The following is an 18,047-nucleotide window of genomic DNA, read 5'->3' as shown; positions in this document are numbered from 1 at the left end:
GGCTGGCTCTGAACTCATACCAAAAGAATCCCTTCTGGAAAAGGCAATTAAACATCAAGCTGGGTTATCAAAGAAACCCAAACAGCCTCCTTTGCTTGAAGAGTTACAAACAGGCACATCACTACTCCATGGAGAGGCTATGCTTGGTTTAACTTGAAGTCAGGACCATGGGCCATGAGGCCTTTCTCAGTTCTTCTTGAGTCTATGATTTTATCATGATGGAATAATTTTTTTTCTTAATTGAAGGAGAAAGAAGACCTTATGCTTCAAGGATTTTTGTCCATTTTACCTCCTTTTGAAATTTTTGGCACTGATGATTAGGGGACAAGACTATGCAATGAAGCAGGTCTCTGGTAATTGCTGCCTTGGGACCAGGAGTAAGTAATCCATGGCATTCAGAGCTCTGCCTCTGTGCATCACTGTCCTTGTACGTGCCCTGTGTCCCAAGGCACTGATTGATGCAGACTTCTTGGCAATGGGCATATCTCTTTTAACTGTATTTCTCTTTTTAGTCACTCCCAACTTTAATTCACTTAACGTAGCACTTCTCATGAAGACAGACATCAAGGCCCATGAGATTCTAAAGTTTTAAGTGTACTAAAATAAGCTAGGATGGCACATGACACAGGAAAATATTTATAACAGCCAAGAGCCAGAGCAGTTAACTCATGGGTCAGAGAGAGATTATAAAACTTAAAAGGACAGGAACAAAAATTAGTAGGCAAGTTGTATTTTTTGTGAAAGTTTAATGGTGTCCTTTTAATTATTATTTTTTAAATGCAGGGTCTCCCCCCAGCCAGGATGGCCTCAAATTTTGTTGCATTCCTACTTTAGCCTGTTAAGTGCTATAGGTATGAGGCAACATACCAGCTTCTTTAATGCATGTCTGCTCTTTCTTTCTTTCTTTCTTTCTCTCATTTCTTCCTTTCCAAAGTAGACATTTTTAGCCAGAATCATAAGACAATGCCATATAATGCTCTAACTTATAATGGTTCCCACTGATAAGTTTTTGCTATCAATAAGTAAATTTGATTTTTATAACTTAGTGTAATTACTAAGATAATGAATTTGCTTCCTTTGAATTCCAATGCTGATTGACAGGAAAGTACTCCTCAAAGAAGAAAATATGTATTAAAAAAAAAAGATGCTCTTTTCCTTTCAAGATATTAATGCTGATAAACTTTCAAGCATTGGGGGGGGGTGAGAATGTAGGTGGGATTTTCTATACGCAGGAACTCAGAGAGGGTAAGCAAAGGCAGCAAATGTTCTCCTGGTTAAGTCCTCCAGATTCTCCTTTGAAATCAGAGTCACTTTTATCCACAGAGCTCAGCCTCTTTGAGCTGCAGTAGATCCCACTAGTTGACAGACAGGGATAGCGTCTTTGCTCAACAATGTTCAGATGTCCCTCTTGTGGTATTTAACACAGTAAAAGAGAAATATTTCTAAGTGAATTTTAGTCAACACTGCATGGTGATCATATAAACTTGTCGCTGTTGCTGTTTTTGTTCCAAGACAGATTTCTTTGTGTAACCCTGGCTGTCCTGGACTCGCTTTGTAGACCAGGCTGGCCTTGAACTCACAGAGATCACCTGCTTCTGCCTCCCAGAGTGTTGGGATTACAGGCATGCCCCACCATATCTGGCTCATATGAACATTTTGACAAGGATGCTTTCTTGTGTTAGAATAAAGGAAAGACCTAGAAGTTACTCCCCTATGAGATTAAACAAAGGTATCACTTTCTCCATGTCTGACTTAAAAGTCTTCAAGTATAAAGAAAGGGGGCAAAGATGTAAAAAAAATTCAAACATACTAAGAAAACCTTTTATTGGCTTTTTGTGAATTTCACATCATGTACCCAATAACAGTTATCTCCTAATCCCCTCATATCAGCCCTTTACCTGTGCAACCTACCCCTAACAGGGAAAAATAAAATCTTGATGTGTCACAGTTTGTCCCACAGTATAGTGTTTTAGCCACACTTCCTTGCTTGCAAATGTTCATTGCAATGAGTTGTTTGGTACAAGGCCTTGGGTACAAGGCTACACCATCAAAACTGAAACTTCACTGGGACTCCTATTGGACATCCTGTTGTTGCCCTGTATCATGGAAGTCCTGTAGTTTTGGATCTGTAGGACCTGGGCCTTCACTCACTCCAACAGTTCATCAATGGGGTAGATAGATGTTGGGGTAAGCCAGTTCAAAGCTGCAGAGCTGAGCTTGAGAGGCATCTGAGCTGGTCAGCCTGTCAGTGTTTCCACACCCACAGCCCCAGGATGAGCTCTCTTGTCTTGTAGCAGCTAGTTTACCCAATACTGCAGCCAGCAAGGGCCAGAGCCAGCTCCCCCATGGTCAGACATTTAGAGCTGGCTCACTGCAATCCAATCCCCATGTCTAGAGCCAGCTCTAGTGTGGTATCCAGGTTCAAGGCCTGCTCTCCACTCTCTTGAGTGCTGCAGCAGGTGAGGGACAGGGCCAATTCTTCTGCTCTAATGACTAGAGCGCCACCTCTACTGCCTGCCATTGCTTATGTCACTGCAGTGCAGACAAGCGGCAGGGACAGCTCTCCCATACTCATGCTTTTGGGAGCCAGCTTACCTGTGCCCTTCACCACCAGAGCCAGCTCTACTGTGTTGCCCAGCTGAGGTGTAGGGCCTGCTCTTCATATGCTACAGATGGTGAGGGGCAGGGACAGCTCTCCTGCTCTCATGACCCCAGGGCCAGGTCTCCTGCCTGTCATAGGTGGTGAGGGAAGAGGGGTCAGGAGAGTGTTTCTCCTTCATCCATGCTACCACATGGTAGATCAGTGGCAAGGCAAGCTCTCCATGCTCATACCCTCGGTGTCAAGCTCACTGGCAACTCCTGCAGCCAGGGGCAGGTATACTGTGATTCCTGGACAATGTATGGGCCCATTCTCTGGAGTACTGCAGCTGGCTAGGGGCAGGGCCAGCTCTCCTGCCCCCAGGGTCAGCTCTCCCACTATGCCTAGGTGAGGGGTGGGGCCAGTTTTACATAGCCCTCAGACATCAACATGTTCCCAGCCAGCAGTTCAGACCTGAGAAGTCCACCTGGCCTTTGGTGTTAACAGACTCCTGCTACTGCAGGGCCACAGACCTAGACATGAACCCCTAGTGGAGCACAGGTTAGGACTCTACCATGGTCACAGGTGGCATCACCTGCTACTCACATCAGGCTGTTCCTTACTACCCTCAAGTTTCTAGCTTTGTCTCTCTTCATTGTGCCCATAGCTTTCGGTTTCTCTTTCTCTTCCATTTCTCCACCACTTACTGCCTCCTCCAAGTGTGCCTGGGGTCTCTGAGGGGCTGGGGTCATCTCAGGAGTGGTCTTAGGAGTGCTATGCACCAGGCAGAGGTCATCTAGGGTATGGCCTACCCCAGGCCTTCATGGCACTAGACTGGTGGTCATCTTAGACTTGTACCCCATTTGGCCACCCCTGTGGCCCCATGCCTCACTCCTGTGTGAAGCCTAAGGTTTTGGGTGGGGCTCTTCCAGTCTCTGACTTGTTCCAGCCAGACCCCACAACCCCAGACAGTTCATCTCTGCAGCTGGCTCCCTGCCCTGGGAGCCTGTCTGAGCCACAGACTGGTGGTTGTCTCAGGCTCATTTTTTTTTTTTTTTTTTTCAGGAGTTTAGATGACTAATCATTCAGATGCTCACAGGTCAAAACACTGAGTGTAGACATGGCCTGTCTCCTCTCTGCCACCTACTGGTGCATATGTGACATAGCAGCTATACCTGCAAAGCCTCTGGGGGAGGGAAACATACTTTTAAAGGAGGGAAAAAGCTAATTATTTGAAGAACATGGATGAAGTTGGCTGATTAAAATCTGGATTTTTGACACATCGCTCTCATTAAATTGATTATTTTTAGTTACACATATTTATGGACTATCCTGTGATAATTCCACGTTTGTTTATAGTTTCTAATAAGCAAATCCTGGTAGGGAACATTTTCATTTCCTTAAATATTTGAAAAAAAAAAAACTCTTGGTAAACGTGTTCATGGGATTTAACATACTTATGGGAGTCAATACATGTGAGTGATATGTCTTGATCAAATCAGGGTTATTAACATTCTCATCTCCTTACCATGAGTGTATCTGAGCTCCTCTCCTGTGGTTCTTTATACAGTATATAGTGGCCATCTTTGAATTAAAATCACTGTGCTGAGCTGTAGATTACCAGACTACCAGGGAGTTGTCACTGCTCCTGACTCTGCTTGGGTGCCCATTATCAAACAATTTCCTATCACCCCACTCCACACCATTACTAGTTTCTACAGGTCACAATCACAATTATATATCCAGGTTGATTGTAAGATCCTCACCTCTCCTTTTAAAAAACTAAACAAAGGCCTGGTGTCTACTTCCTCTCTTCCTCCTCTAGCTGCAGCTTGGGGGAGCAGTGGCCACACAGTGGCCACACTGCTGTTTCTGCAGTCAGTGCAGGCACAGCTTGATGGAACGATGTGTCAGTGGTTTTGCTCTGGCTTTTTCTGATGGGTCCCTGAGGGTGATTCTGAGTAATTGGGCTCAGGTTCCTGCAGCTGTGGTGGGGCAGTTCTCCCTATAGCCTTCACAGGTGCTCAGTCAGCATAGAGACACTATCTCTGCAGGACAAGCGGGAGGCTTCCTCTCCATTTCTAGGCTTCTCCGAGGTACATTTTCACATATCTTGTAGTTTCATTTGGGTGTTGGTATGAATAGGAGGTAGACATAGATGAAATGGTGTTTATAAATAAAAGAACGAAGTGCCCAGGAGGCATGACCAGTATTTAATTTGCTGCTTGTGTTCAATAGACTGTGAGCTCCTCAAGGCCAGGGATCATATCCCATTTGTCTTTGTAACTGTGGTGACTAACAGGTACTCATTTGTTCATTCATTTATTCAACAAATATTTACCGAGAGCTGGAGGAGACAAGTAAGGTACAGGGTGCAGCAAAGAATTGGATATATCATTTGTCCCACAGGCTGGATCACCATGGAATATGTTTCTGATATGCTGTAGGAAACACAAGTAGACACTCAGAATACATAGTACAAAAGCTGAGCTCGCATACCCATAGATTTATGTCAAAGATGAATAGGACCTGCTTTCATAGATAAGGAAGCCAGTTCTCACAGCTGACCAGTCCTGCTCTCTTTACCTTGGACAAGGTGGTCCACTAAAGATAAAGCACTCCATGTAGAAATCGACCTTGCTTTCAGTTATATTTCCTGCCCTCATAACTTAATTTTTTAATCACATGCAGGTAATTCTCAATGTCCACAGGGAATTCCTTTTCTGGATCCCTCACAGATACCAAAATCCACAGATGTGAAATTATCTCATAAAAAAATGGTGTAATATTTGCATATAAACTACATACATTTGCCCATATATTTAAAACTATCTTGAGGTTCCTTATAATACCCAATGTATGTAAATATTATGCAAATAGTTGTTATATAGTTCTGTTTAGTAATAAAGAAAACAGTCTAAACATGTTCAGCAAACAGAGTGGTTTTTATGAATACTTTTAATTGGCAGTTAGTTAAATTTATAGATGCCGTGGAGAGATAGCTATGTAACTCTAGGTAGACATTTATTTACATTTTAAATATTTAATTCCCCAAAGATTATATAGTTCAAAGGTCTGTACATAACTACTTTTATAAAACATTGAACACAAATTTCATCAGGAGCTAGGATATAAAAGAAAACAAAACTGGAGTTAAACTAAGTTTCAGAAGACAGGAATCTTGAAACAGCCTCTTGTTGCAGTTATTGAGTCTATATTTATAGCTCAAAGCAACGGTTTATGTTGCTTATGCTCTTGTGGGTTAGATGTTGGTGCAGGGCCCAAGGGGATGGTTTCTCTGAAGGTCTACTTCTAGGAAGGCATCTTCATTTCTATGTCTGAAGGGTCGGTGGTTCTTAACTAGTTGGTCTTTTCTCACACAGTGTCTTTCTCTAGGGCCTTTCTGTATTGTGATTTCAGAGTCATCTCAAGTGTTGCAAAGAGTTAGAAATTTAGCGCTTCTGTTGTCTGTGGGATTAGCTCCACAGACACTGGGCCAGTCATCAATCACACCCATTATATCTTACAAATCTTATCAGTCAGTAAGCCTTCCCAGATTCTAGGAGAACATTTTTAGACACTACCTGTCAATGGGAACAATGCTAGAGAGCTCACATCCATCTTTGATGTCCTGTAGTCATTTAAGACACTGGAGTCGATACACCAATTTCTGGACTGTGGCTCATGTGATAACAAATGTGCTATAAAACTGGGTGGCCTAAGCAGTATACATTATTTTCTTATATTTTAGAGGTTCAAATTCCAAGATTGGGGTGACAACATTGCTGGGACTCTCTTTGGAGCTACAGACTGAGTGTACAGCACGGTAGAAAGAATGTAAAGAAACTCTTTGTTTTCCTGCTATATGACACTAATCTCACTTATGAAGGGGCCATCATTAAGATGTCATTAGTGAGTCAGCACAACAATTAACGGAAACACTGATGTGCAGCATATAAATATGGAAAATGGGAAAATGTTTAAACGTTTAAGACAAAGGGTAGAAATTTAAAATTTCAAAACTTAAAGACTTCTAAATTTAGATCTTGGCAACTAATGTATGTCAGCTCTGTGTTGGATATGCTCATGCAAAGACAATGCCATGCCCGTCAGTATCCACTTTATCCTGGAAGCACAAAACCAAATTCTTACAAAGCAGCTGGAAGAAAATACTGATGTGTATTTGAAAACATTTTTCCCTTCACTGAAAATTAAGATCTTAAGAGTATTTCATCATATTTGACAAGAAAATGTTATAGAAATGGCACCAACAGTAAATGAGGGGTCTCCATCTATAACACTATCATGACCTATGAGGGGAAATAGAATATGTCTTATTTGAAGAATTTCTTTCTCCCATGCCTATTCTGGCCAAATCACAACTTGATGAGACATATAGTGATTTTCATTTCCTGTTGAATTTGACAGAGACCAAGGAATACAAGATGATGATGGAAGAACTGACTTAACACCAGGTGGAAAGAAAAGCTCAGGCCATAAACTAAATAAGAAGTCATGGATATAAAAAGCCTCAAATCTATATTTAGTGGCTCTTAAACTGAAGAGACAGGATCACATCCAGACTGAGAAGAACTAGGAAAGAACTTAAAATGCTACAGTTTGAACTGATGTGATAGATGACTCTAAAATAGGTGGTCCACAAACTATTGTGTTCATACTCAACCACATAGGAAGTACATGATTTGGGTAAATGTTCTGTAAAAATCCATGTGAAAGGCTTGTTTCCAGAGTGGAACTCTTAGAATATGGTTGACCTTTTGGGAGGGAAGGTATAGGTAGATATATGTCAGGTGGGCCTTTGGTCACTGGCGGTATGTACCCAAAGGGATGGTGGGAACCTGGCTCATTTTCTCTTTCTCTGCTTTCTGGCTTGTAATGGGAGCAGTTGTCTTGACATGTGCTGATGTGATGCTTTTGCTATCACACAGACTAGCCACTAGGTTGCCTGGTCTTTGATTTGAATCTCTCAACTAAGTTTAATAGTCCATTTCTTTTTGTAAGTTAGTGCCTTCAGCTATTTTATCATGATAGCACAAAGCCGGCCAATGAAAGCAGGCTTTTCAGAAAGCTAGTGAAACAGCTCAGACAGTAAGGATGCTGCCTGTTTTTCCAAACTGGTATTGGGTTACGATAGAATCGAGAGAAGACCATATATAGTAGTCTCCAGTTCCCCGACTCAGCATGGAAAGGTGCAAAGTGCAGAAATGGACTTTCGACTTTTGATGCTGCATGAAGTAGTTGAGTGAGGGCATAAACTCATTTTTCCTGTGAAGATCTGTTTCCTCTTCTGCAAGATAAGGAGGAATAACTTGAGCTTTAACAGTGGCTAGAGCAATTCCTTACATCCTATGTCAGAGACAGACCCATTTGTCACACAGAGCACTGATTTCCCCACTAAATCTTGGTTTCACAGTTTTTTGGTATTTTAGCCATTTAGGACAGAAGGAATTCAGCAAATGGACCAAAATCAACTCTCTAGTGTTGGTGGGGAAGCTTCATGGCCTCCTCTCTTCCTGCCTGGGCAGCTATTTGATGAACATAAGCATGGAAAGGGTCATAAGATGGAGTTATGGAGAAGGGAAAATAGTTTTAGGCAGGGGTTGCCCAGAAATAGCAATGTGGAAGCAAAAGGGTAAGAGTGCCGCAGTGTCTCTAGGCAGTCTCAGGCCTGTCCTGGTTGCCATGGTGATGAACACCATGTGTAACTGCCCATAGGGAGATCTGGCAGGAGTTGCCAGGACTGGGGTTAGAGTGAGCAATATTGTGGGTGTGCACCTGCACGAACTCTGGAAGGCTTTATATTGTATGACAAGCATTTCAACTGACTCACCTATGGCCCAGGCTTGAAAAGCATTAGGACAATGGAATTGCAAGACTGCTGTGAATTTACTTTTCCACTGGAGAACCTTTGAGCTGACTGGGAGTGGTTTATGTGGTAGGGGAAATGGAGACTGAATGAGCTAGCCTTTGATTTACTGAAGGGTACTTGCTATTAAAGGTCAACGGCTTTAGATCTTTTTTGATTAGCTATGCAACTTGGTTCAAATTACCTACTATCTTCTGGTCCTGACTTTTCAATCTGGGAAACAAAAATAAAAACCTCTTCAGGAGTTTTCATGGGCTAGACCTAGACTCCCTACACATATACAGCAGATGTGCAGCAAGGTCATCATGTGGGTCCCCTAACCATGGGAATGGGGCTGTCTCTGACTCTGTTGCTTGCCTTTGGGTCTCTTCCTCCAGCTAGGCTGCCTTGTATGACCTCAGCTTAATTCTTCTGTGACTTGAGGTTGGTACTCCTTAGGCGCCTCATCTTCTCTGAGGAAAGGAGGGAAGTGGGGGAAGGGGACATGAGGTTCGGGCTGGGAGAAGAGGAGGGAGGTGGCTGGGATCAGGCTGTAAAGTGATTAAATAAATAAATAAATAAATAAACAACAAATTCTGTAGTGGGTATATGATAGTGACAATGTACTGTTTACAAACACAGAAAGAAAGATAAAGAAAAAAAGAACCTCTTTGGAGGGATGTTGTAAAGTTGGGAACATTTATGCATATGATGACAGAAAAGTGAACATTCCAAGGAAATTCCTTCTTTCTGAACTTTATTCTGCATCTGGTGACTGCCAGGAAATGAAGCAAACTTTGCCCAGCAATATTAAAGCCAAAAATGGATGTGGAAATCCATGTCCCTGTGCAGAGGAAGCCCGCCTGCCCACGAGTCTTTACAAGCACTGTTGATTTTGTGACTCAGAGCTCCATTCTTTCCTCTCCTCCCATCCTGTTCAGTTATCCCCCATTATGAGGGAAGACTGACAGTACAATGCTGGGATCTTCCCTCCAGGATCAATCTCCCAGTATTGCCCTATGGCCAAAGTTCCTGGAAAAATGGAAACATAAACACTGGCTTCAAAGGCTGACTTAGCTGAGAACTATGGCTACCATTTACTGACACGATGCACCTGTGCATGGTGCAGTGTTGGGTGTTTTATTAGCGCTGTTTGGGCCAGTCTTCTTAACACCAAAGGGAGGTAGATGTGACTAGTCCCAGCTTATACGGTAGATACAGACATTGAGTCTAAGTCTAGTGAACTGTAGAAAGGGGACACGTTTTAGGTTTTTCTGTGACTTGCTAATCTTTACTTACTACTGGTCATTTAGCAGTTTTCTTCTCCTCAGGGAATTTGACACAAATAGCCAAACAATCAGCTGACTAATACGTGACCAAAAAAAACCATACAACATCACGTATGACAGCCAAACTAGGTAGCAAACTCGTTGGGACTACGGGCTTGTCTCATTCTTTCTGTTGTTGAATACAATGAGTGGGTTTAGTGGAAGGTCCTTCATTGTGTGTTTTGTGTATAGTTAAAGTGGTAAGTTCCCGGGCACATCCACAGAGACATTGGTGGTAAATCCAAAGATCAGGAAGACGTCAGGGATACTATGGAGGAGGGCAGCTTCAGTGAGCCTAGAACAAAACCTGGATTTAAATGGAGAGATCAAAAACAAACATGCAAACAAATAAAGTTGTAGAAGAAACAAAAACATGGGAGACAAGATGCAGCATGAGCTTGGGTATTGATACACCAAAGATTATCTGCCCAACTCGTTGGCAAGGCAAGGTGTCAGACAAAGCAGGAGGTTCAAGATCCATTATCAGAAAGTGGGTCGACAGAGGCACTAAAACCAGGTAAAAGGAAAACAGAGTAGACTGGTTTAGAGACTCAAGAAGCAGTGAAAGGAAGCAGCCTAGGTCACAGGAAACCAAGTGTTCTGCCAAAGGTGGAGGATATGCGGATAAAACACTTGGCAGTAGAGAAATTCGAAAAGGAAGACAAGTCAGCCAAGAAGAATGTGGAAAAGGAGAAGTACCAGGAAAGATGCTTGGAACAGCACATGCTGGGACTAACTGCCATCTCTTCTTGGCTTTTCATGCATCATGGCAGCCTACTTGTTCTCAGGAGGCCCCATACAGCTGTATATGCTATCAAGTGAACTCAGGGAAATCCTATTGACTGAGGGAGAGATGAGATTCAAAGAGGCATATAGTCTCTTTAATGGGGATTTCTGAATAGATATTTCAACAGTTTACAAACATATTATTTTAATACATTTTATATAATTAAAGTGTATATGTAGTTATATGCCTTTAATTTGGAATAAAGCATTAACTCTAAAAATGGAAGGATGTAAAAATGATTATACCTTGAGGCTGTTCATTCTATCTTTATCCTTCTCATCCCACTATTCCTACATGGCAATAAAATTACTACAGTTGGTTCTGGCATTGTCAGTATGTATTTAGTCTATGTGTTACAGGCAGGAAAGAAAATTGTTACTTGGAAATGAACTGGCATCGTTCAGAATATAATCAGAGCAAAGGTGGGAGATGGCGTCTGCTTCCATGTGAGGGACTGAAGAGTTTATCACTGTTTCACACAGTGAAATGCTATAAAAACTTCAAAGTCCCACGAGATGCTGAAAGACACTGTGAGGAGGACTATTTGGATGTGGCAGAGCCTAGAGGAACACCTGGAGACTTAATGACTTACTAGGTTGACTCATAGGATTCTACAAAGTTTTGGACTCAGAGTTAAGACTTATGCCAACAAAATGAAACAAAATAAAATCATAAAATGGAAAAAATGTATGGTGTGGAATCTGGGATAAACTACACTCCAACCTTCCATGGTCCTTTGCCAGTAGAGGCAAACAGAGCGAGTTCAACAGTGAGTTGTGCTAGCACACATGGAATGTCTACTAGGCATGCTCATTAGAAACTTAGTAACCAGTTGGGGCTAGTCACTGGCATTGTCTACCTGGTACACCAACATTCAGCCTCCTAGAAAGGAAAGCAGACATTTAGCATGGGAGACATTTTTGAGTATGAGCTGTTTTAGCAGCATGAGCACCTGGGTAGGGAGTGGTGGGAACTGTTCTGAAACTCAAGTTCCCAGAAGCCAGAGAGGGCCAGCTTGACAATAAAAACAGTCTAGGGAAAGCATCCCAGTCTGCAGTGCTAGATTTTCCTGCTTGATATTCTCATAGAAAAGAGTGGGGGTTGGGTGGGAAAATCCTGGATGCTATGGCCTCTTATTGTGATTTAATACACAATAAGATACTAAAGGCTTGGAGAAATTCAGTAGCATAAAAGACTTGGTTTTCAATCAATATTTGGCTGACCCATTTGCCCATGGTTATTTAGTTAAAAAAAATACTTATTGCAGTCTGTTGGATATTAGCACAATTTGGCAAATCCCAGACACGATGTATGAACTTCTATTACTTCTCTGTCCTCAGCTTTTGCCTTTCATTAAACACGCTAATAATAATAGCCAGCACTTATGTCGCTCTCCCTGTGTGTAAAGAGGTTTTCATACAGTTCATTGACTCAAGCAGGAGGTTGGTCTGGGCATCCTGTAAGTAGGGCAAAGCAGCGGAGCATGGGGTCAAGAGAACAGCTCCTGCCTCTGCATGGCTGTATTCCTCCTTTACCCCCTCTGCCAGGGATGAAGTGTGTGGACAAGTTTCTTGACTTTACTGGGCTTCTACTTTCCTACCTGTGAAGAACACCACCGCTATATGCACACTACTGGCTACAAATATACTCAGTAATTAAAAAAAAAAAGAAAATAGAGATGGTTAGGGAGATGGCCCTTGCCATTCAACTAGGACAAGTGGTGATTGGATCTCTAGCACCTACAGAAATGCTAGGTGGTTGTGGTAGCCTGCCTAATCCCAGCACTGGAGAAGCAGGAGCAGAACATCCCTAAGCAAGCTGGCTAGATAAGGCTGAATCTGTGATCTCTGGACTAAGTAAGAGATAGTACCTCAATCAGTGACTGAAGAAGACACTTGACATCTTCCCCTGATTTTCACACACGTTTTGAACACACATATATGCATGTACATATGTATACATATCACACACATACATGGTGAGTTAAATTCTTTTTAGCCCAAGTCAAGTATACATGATGTGTTTGTTATTCTATGCCATCAATCATGGGAAGGCACAGAAAACAAATCATTGTGACTTCAGCCACGATAGCTGGGATAGGTTGGTTAGAGGAGAGTGGCCCTGAGGAATGCCAGATAGAATTGGCAGGAGGACTAAAGAAGATTGGACATCCAAAGCCAGTAAAAACTGGGGACCAACTCCAGGGATGTAAACAGGCTGTCACAGGCCAAGAGGCACCATTAATTTCCTGGGCATCTAGGACTGAGGCCAAGAACAGAAGTGATCTGCTTTAGACCGTAAACAGAGCAAGACTCTAAACAGCCTTCAGTTAAACCTGGCAATTTTATCCATACACTTGAAGAAAGGCACCTCACAAGAAAATCCCCTATGAGTCAAGTCTCATACAGATTTACATGGTGGAAGAAAGAACAAGGAAAGATGCCAAATTGAAAAACGACAAGCTGCCATGAGGACAGAGTCGATTTTTAATATGTGTTGGCATTTTGGCTTTGTCCCTTCTCAGGGCTAAATCCAGCTGAGGAATGTTCTAGATAACTGAACAATCCTTCATTAAGATACATAAAGAGTCAGCAATGTCATATTGGAGGAGAAGAGCAGTGGTCTATTTTGTAGTACGTGCTGTGGCTGTGAATATAGGGAGAGGGCCTTTGGGGCACAGGGCATGATACAAGTTGCTGGAATAAAGCATTTCAAAAGGGATTGGCAGAGAATTTAGCTTGCCGTCTCCTGATACAGCTCTAGATTTTTCATGGCTATAACCATTCTTTGTATTCCCTTACAGTCATCTTCCTAGGTTCCATCTGTCTTGGGGAACCAGGATCTAGAACATCCTCTATATTGTCACAGTTAATAAAGAGCTGAATGTATTGTGTGCAGCATACTCAGCAACTTTATGAATAAGAGAGCGGCCTTTTTTCAGGATTCTACTTTAAGTACCCAACGTTTGCTCCACATCTAGCAGCATTGGACAAATCAGTCCCCACCCCATCTCCTTTGCATACATAGAACATTATAGTAAGAGCTACTGTTGAAGAGCCATGCCTTTTTTTCTAAGTATGGTTTCAGGATTTTAGCATATATTAAATTTTCCCTCCATAGAGCCACTGTAAGGGAGGATTATTTGTTCTGTACTTTCCAGGCATAAGGAAAAGAAATCCCAAGGTCACTTAACTGGGAAATGGGAGAGCCTCGTCTCCAGCTGACTTAGTCACGATATCCACCATGCTCTGCTGTGACTTGTCATAGCTTACCCATTCTCCAGCACACACCAGGGATAACCTGTGGTGGGGGAGTGTTCCTTCCTCTGTCCTTCAGAGAATCAGCAGAACAGGCAGGCTTATGAAGCCAAGATGACACAGCTCAAAGACCATGTACAAGAAGCCAAGTGTTATGTGGCCGAAGAGATCTAGAGTCACAGTCTTCTCTATCTTTCACCATCTTATTTCAGACTCTTGGATCCTCCCTTTCTTGTCTACTAAATGGGAATTATGGAAGAACCCACTTCACAGTGTATGTTGTGAAAATGAAATGATTTAAAGTATGAAGTGCTTATATTCAAGTGCCTACCGCAGAGTTTAATTAAGACCAAGATGCACTTAAAGACTGGGTTGATAACCACGGTGGCAGCCCATACTTTACCTTAGTAGGTGTCTGACAAATGTACAGAATGTGCACAAACACGTATGTCTTCACTTGAGAATTCAATGTAAACCTTAGACAGAGAGGCTAATTATTATTTTGGCTACTTCCAAAAAGATCTTCTAGGATGTCAGTCTCATTAAATATGAATAGGTTGGTGCTTGCCCACAGGATGTAGATTCATAGCAAGTGTGGTGCTCACATTGCTTATTATTATTATTTCCTTATACCTGGCTTTCATGAGCCTGCTCTCTGCTTCACTTTTCTTGATGTCATTCCTTGTTCAAATTGATCACATTCCATTATTGTCCTGGCATATGATCTCTATGGCAATCACTTACATCAAGAGCACACAACTTACTTTTCTTTTTATTTTGTCTTGTCGGACCTAAGTCATTAGAGTTCACATTTGTATGGGTCTATCCACATTTATATAAGCTATATGCTTTAATTATAGAATGTCAATGCAAAGAAAGATGGTGGGTGTGGTCGATTTCTGTCTCTGCAATGTAATTAAGGCCAACAATATATCAACTGTATAATAACTACAATTTACACCCTTCAAACGTTGTGACTGCTACACAGTGAGTAAAGAGTCCAAGAGCTATTACCCAGTACTGAGAACACATATCCTGGGGCTCCGTCTGCATGTTGACTGGGACAGTGGTGGCCCAATCAGCGTGCTTGTCCAGAGAATTTGGAATTGGCATAGGGAAGGTCAGAACATAATTGAAAATAGAAAATTAAGAAACCAAGAAAACACAGGAAAGGGTTCTGCTGGGACCAGCCACACCTATGAAATGCTGAAGTGAATGCAAACCATCAGCTTCTTTGTGAAATGAAATGAGAGGCGAGAAATGGAGGCTGACGAAGGAAGGCATAACATTCTTGCCTACATTGCAAAAAAATGCATGAGGTGCTGGGTATCATTCCCAGTACTTCAAAAACAAAGAAGTGTCAAACAAACAAACAAACAAACAAACAAACAAATAAAGGTAAGAAGAAAGTAGCTAGAGGGAACAATTAAAAAAAAAAAGAGGTCTGATGGTTGATCACTGGAGTTGCAATGTTGAGATGAAACCTGTGCCTCATGTTCTTAGGGGTTAAACATGCTCCACTACTAAACAGCATCCCCTGGCCATCTCTAGATTCTTCTGATGTTCCAGTTCACAGTTCTAATTTATCCTGAGGTCCAGCTGCCTCTTTACCCTCAGAGTTTGTCCAATGACTGTGAGCCTCAGTACGTATTGAGACAACCCCACAGTGCCTCTTTACTTTGCTGAAGCCACCTTGAGCTGATTTCTATTCTTTGCAACCACAAGGATCCCAACTCACCCAGTGGAAAACTCTGATTACAATTAGGCTTATCAACAATAATCCTTATGTGCGTTTAACACTCTGCACATTTATAAACTGCTTATTATTATTAATATCTACGACAAGCAAGTACTACAGTAATGGCACTGAAGCAGTCATCCAAGAGCTAATAATTGGGTAGCAGCTGGAGGTTAAAAAGCAAGCCGGGGAGAGTGAATGGATTTACTGAAATGATAACTAATATGAAAAGCCATCACATCGCTGGAGTTAATTCCATTTACAAGAGCCCATCAGGGTTGGATGACTGTAGATCAGTAAGACAGTAGGAGGAAATTTTCTTCTATTAGGAAAGAATAAAACAATGAAACAGATGGATTGCTGTTTTTAAGATTAAGATTACAAGAACACAAAACACTGGCTATGCTGAGATGGTTTAGGGGAAAAAATGGCTACCGCCTACATGGTTCTTAAGAAATATGCTTCATTCCTACACATGCCAATAAGGCATTAGGCAACTGTCAATTTAGTAATGGAAGTGCCACCAGAGATTCATATTTAACAGAGACTGAATATAGTAGACAATGGAAGAAAAGGGTTGGTGGGGATCTAAATTAACCAACCATGATTGAGGAAATAATTGAAGCAATAAAAAGATCAATAGGAAATCAGGCCATTCTCCAGGACCTCAGAGTTTCTCAGTGGAATATTTTAAAAGAAGACCATTTTTATTGACGCGTCCTATTTTGGCGACACTAAGTCATGCAGATCAGGCACCTAGTCACTGCAAAGTAATCGCACCATGAGAATGAAGCTGAGTATAGTGACTGATAGACAGAAACTTAGCTTTTAGGCCATGTAGTCTCTCAGACAGAATAATGACTTGAACACTGCTAAAGGTTATAAACAACACAGGAGTTGGATTGTTTTTAAAAAAAAGTCTGGAAAACACAGGAAGATGCAAAAATAGTAAAAGCATCCTCATTGGGAGATGGCTCCATGAGTAAAGTGTTCGGTATGCAACCGTGAGGACCTGAGCTTGGATCTGCAGCATCCATATAAGAGGACTGGTAGCGTGGTATGCATGTGTAACCCTGGGGTTGGGGTAGGGGAAGACAGGCAGATCCTCAGAGTTTTCTGTCTAGCCAGTCTAGCTGAATTGACATATTCCAGAATCAGGGAGAAACCTGTCTCAAAAAATAAGGTGGAGACCCTTTAACCTGGTGTTGACTCTTGGCCTGCATATGTACACACACCTACTCATCCATGTGTACACACATGAACACATACAAACACACACTAAGCACACACTTGTAAAACAACACCATTAAGCTCCTACCAAAGAAACACTAATAGAGTTTGAGTGAATTTCTTATAAATATTTCTTTATTGGCCATAAGAATAATATACCCATTTTCCAGTATATATACCACTTGAAGCTACTACTTTTATACTCCTGTAATACTGTTGACATAGTGGGCTTCTTAGTTAATATCTAGTGAAAGTTCTCTCTTTTTATTTATTTTTGAATACTCTGCCACATCCTACTGCATGCCTTTGTCATTCTTCCACTAACATTAGATATTTAAACCATTCTCTTTTCACCCATTCTTTGTGTTTCTATTCCTGAAACCTTTCTAGGTTCCAACTGGAATCTAATCTGCAATGAGAGAGCATTTTGGGTGAGGCCTTTGCCAGGTAAGTAGGTTATGACAGTGGAACACTGATGATGGGATCAGTGCGTTAGCAGGAAGTAGTGTCCCATGCATGTGAGGATGTAGAAGGACGGCAACATCTAAAAACCAGGAAGGAGACCCTCACAGGACCTGAACCTGCAGGCACCTGACTCATAGAACTCCCTGGCTCCAGAATAATGAGAAATGTTTTTGTAGTTTAAACTACCTGGTCTAGAACCCCTTTTTGTAGCAGCACAAACTACCTCCGTGCCTTTTTTAAAATTTAATTTTACTAATTTATTTATTCATTTTACATCCCAATCACAGCCCCTTCCTCCTCTCCTCCTGGCCTCACCCTCCCACCCTCTTCCCTGGTTCCCCCTCCAATTCTCCTCAGAAAAGGGGAGCACTGTGCCTGTACAAACACACCCTTGTACACTGAGCCACATCAGGACTAAGCGCATCGTTTCCCACTGAGGCCAGACAGACGAGGCAGCCCAGTTAGGAGAAAGTGATCCAAAGCAGGCAGTAGAGTCTATGTCAGAGACAGTCCCTACTGTCCTTGCTAGGGGACCCCGCCATGCTTCTTAAAACACTGCCACGCCCCCAAAAGCTACAGGTTCTTCTTATTCGCTTTGCTCATGCCTTTTTCTTTCTTTCTTTGTTTTGTTTTTATTTTTGTTTGAGACAGAGTTTCTCTGTGTAGCCCTGGCTGTCCTGGACTCACTTTGTAGACAAGGCTGGCCTCGAACTCACAGAGATCCGCCTGCCTCTGCCTCCCAGAGTGCTGGGATTACAGGTGTTGGCAATCTCGCCAGCCACGCTCTTTATTCTTGCC

General features: G+C 42.1%; 1 protein-coding gene, 1 non-coding gene and 1 pseudogene across 3 annotated transcripts in view; all 3 read right to left on the bottom strand.

The window, feature by feature from the left end:
- LOC127201766 (zinc finger protein ZPR1-like) overlaps positions 1-2,521 on the bottom strand; it is a 102,829-nt pseudogene extending 100,308 nt beyond the window's left edge.
- Positions 1-18,047, bottom strand: part of Samd12 (sterile alpha motif domain containing 12) — a 447,164-nt gene that overhangs the window by 146,868 nt on the left and 282,249 nt on the right. Inside the window, exon 5 of one of the 2 annotated variants that reach the window (XM_051159685.1) lies at positions 4,316-5,019. The exons of the other annotated variant lie outside the window; for it this stretch is intronic. Within the exon in view, the coding sequence (XP_051015642.1) occupies positions 4,994-5,019 (26 nt within the window). The 3' untranslated portion in view covers positions 4,316-4,993. Of the gene's footprint in view, positions 1-4,315; positions 5,020-18,047 lie in introns of those variants that run through there. 2 annotated transcript variants of the gene reach the window in all.
- On the bottom strand, positions 3,645-3,775 carry LOC127201890 (small nucleolar RNA SNORA17). Its single transcript, XR_007832233.1, has one exon. It is a non-coding gene; the product is annotated as a small nucleolar RNA SNORA17 (small nucleolar RNA).

The sequence above is a fragment of the Acomys russatus genome, chromosome 17, assembly GCF_903995435.1.
Source record: "Acomys russatus chromosome 17, mAcoRus1.1, whole genome shotgun sequence".
NCBI classification, from domain to species: domain Eukaryota; kingdom Metazoa; phylum Chordata; class Mammalia; order Rodentia; family Muridae; genus Acomys; species Acomys russatus.
The sequence above is the reverse complement of the archived record's forward strand: the minus strand, read 5'-3'. Positions and strand labels throughout refer to the sequence as shown.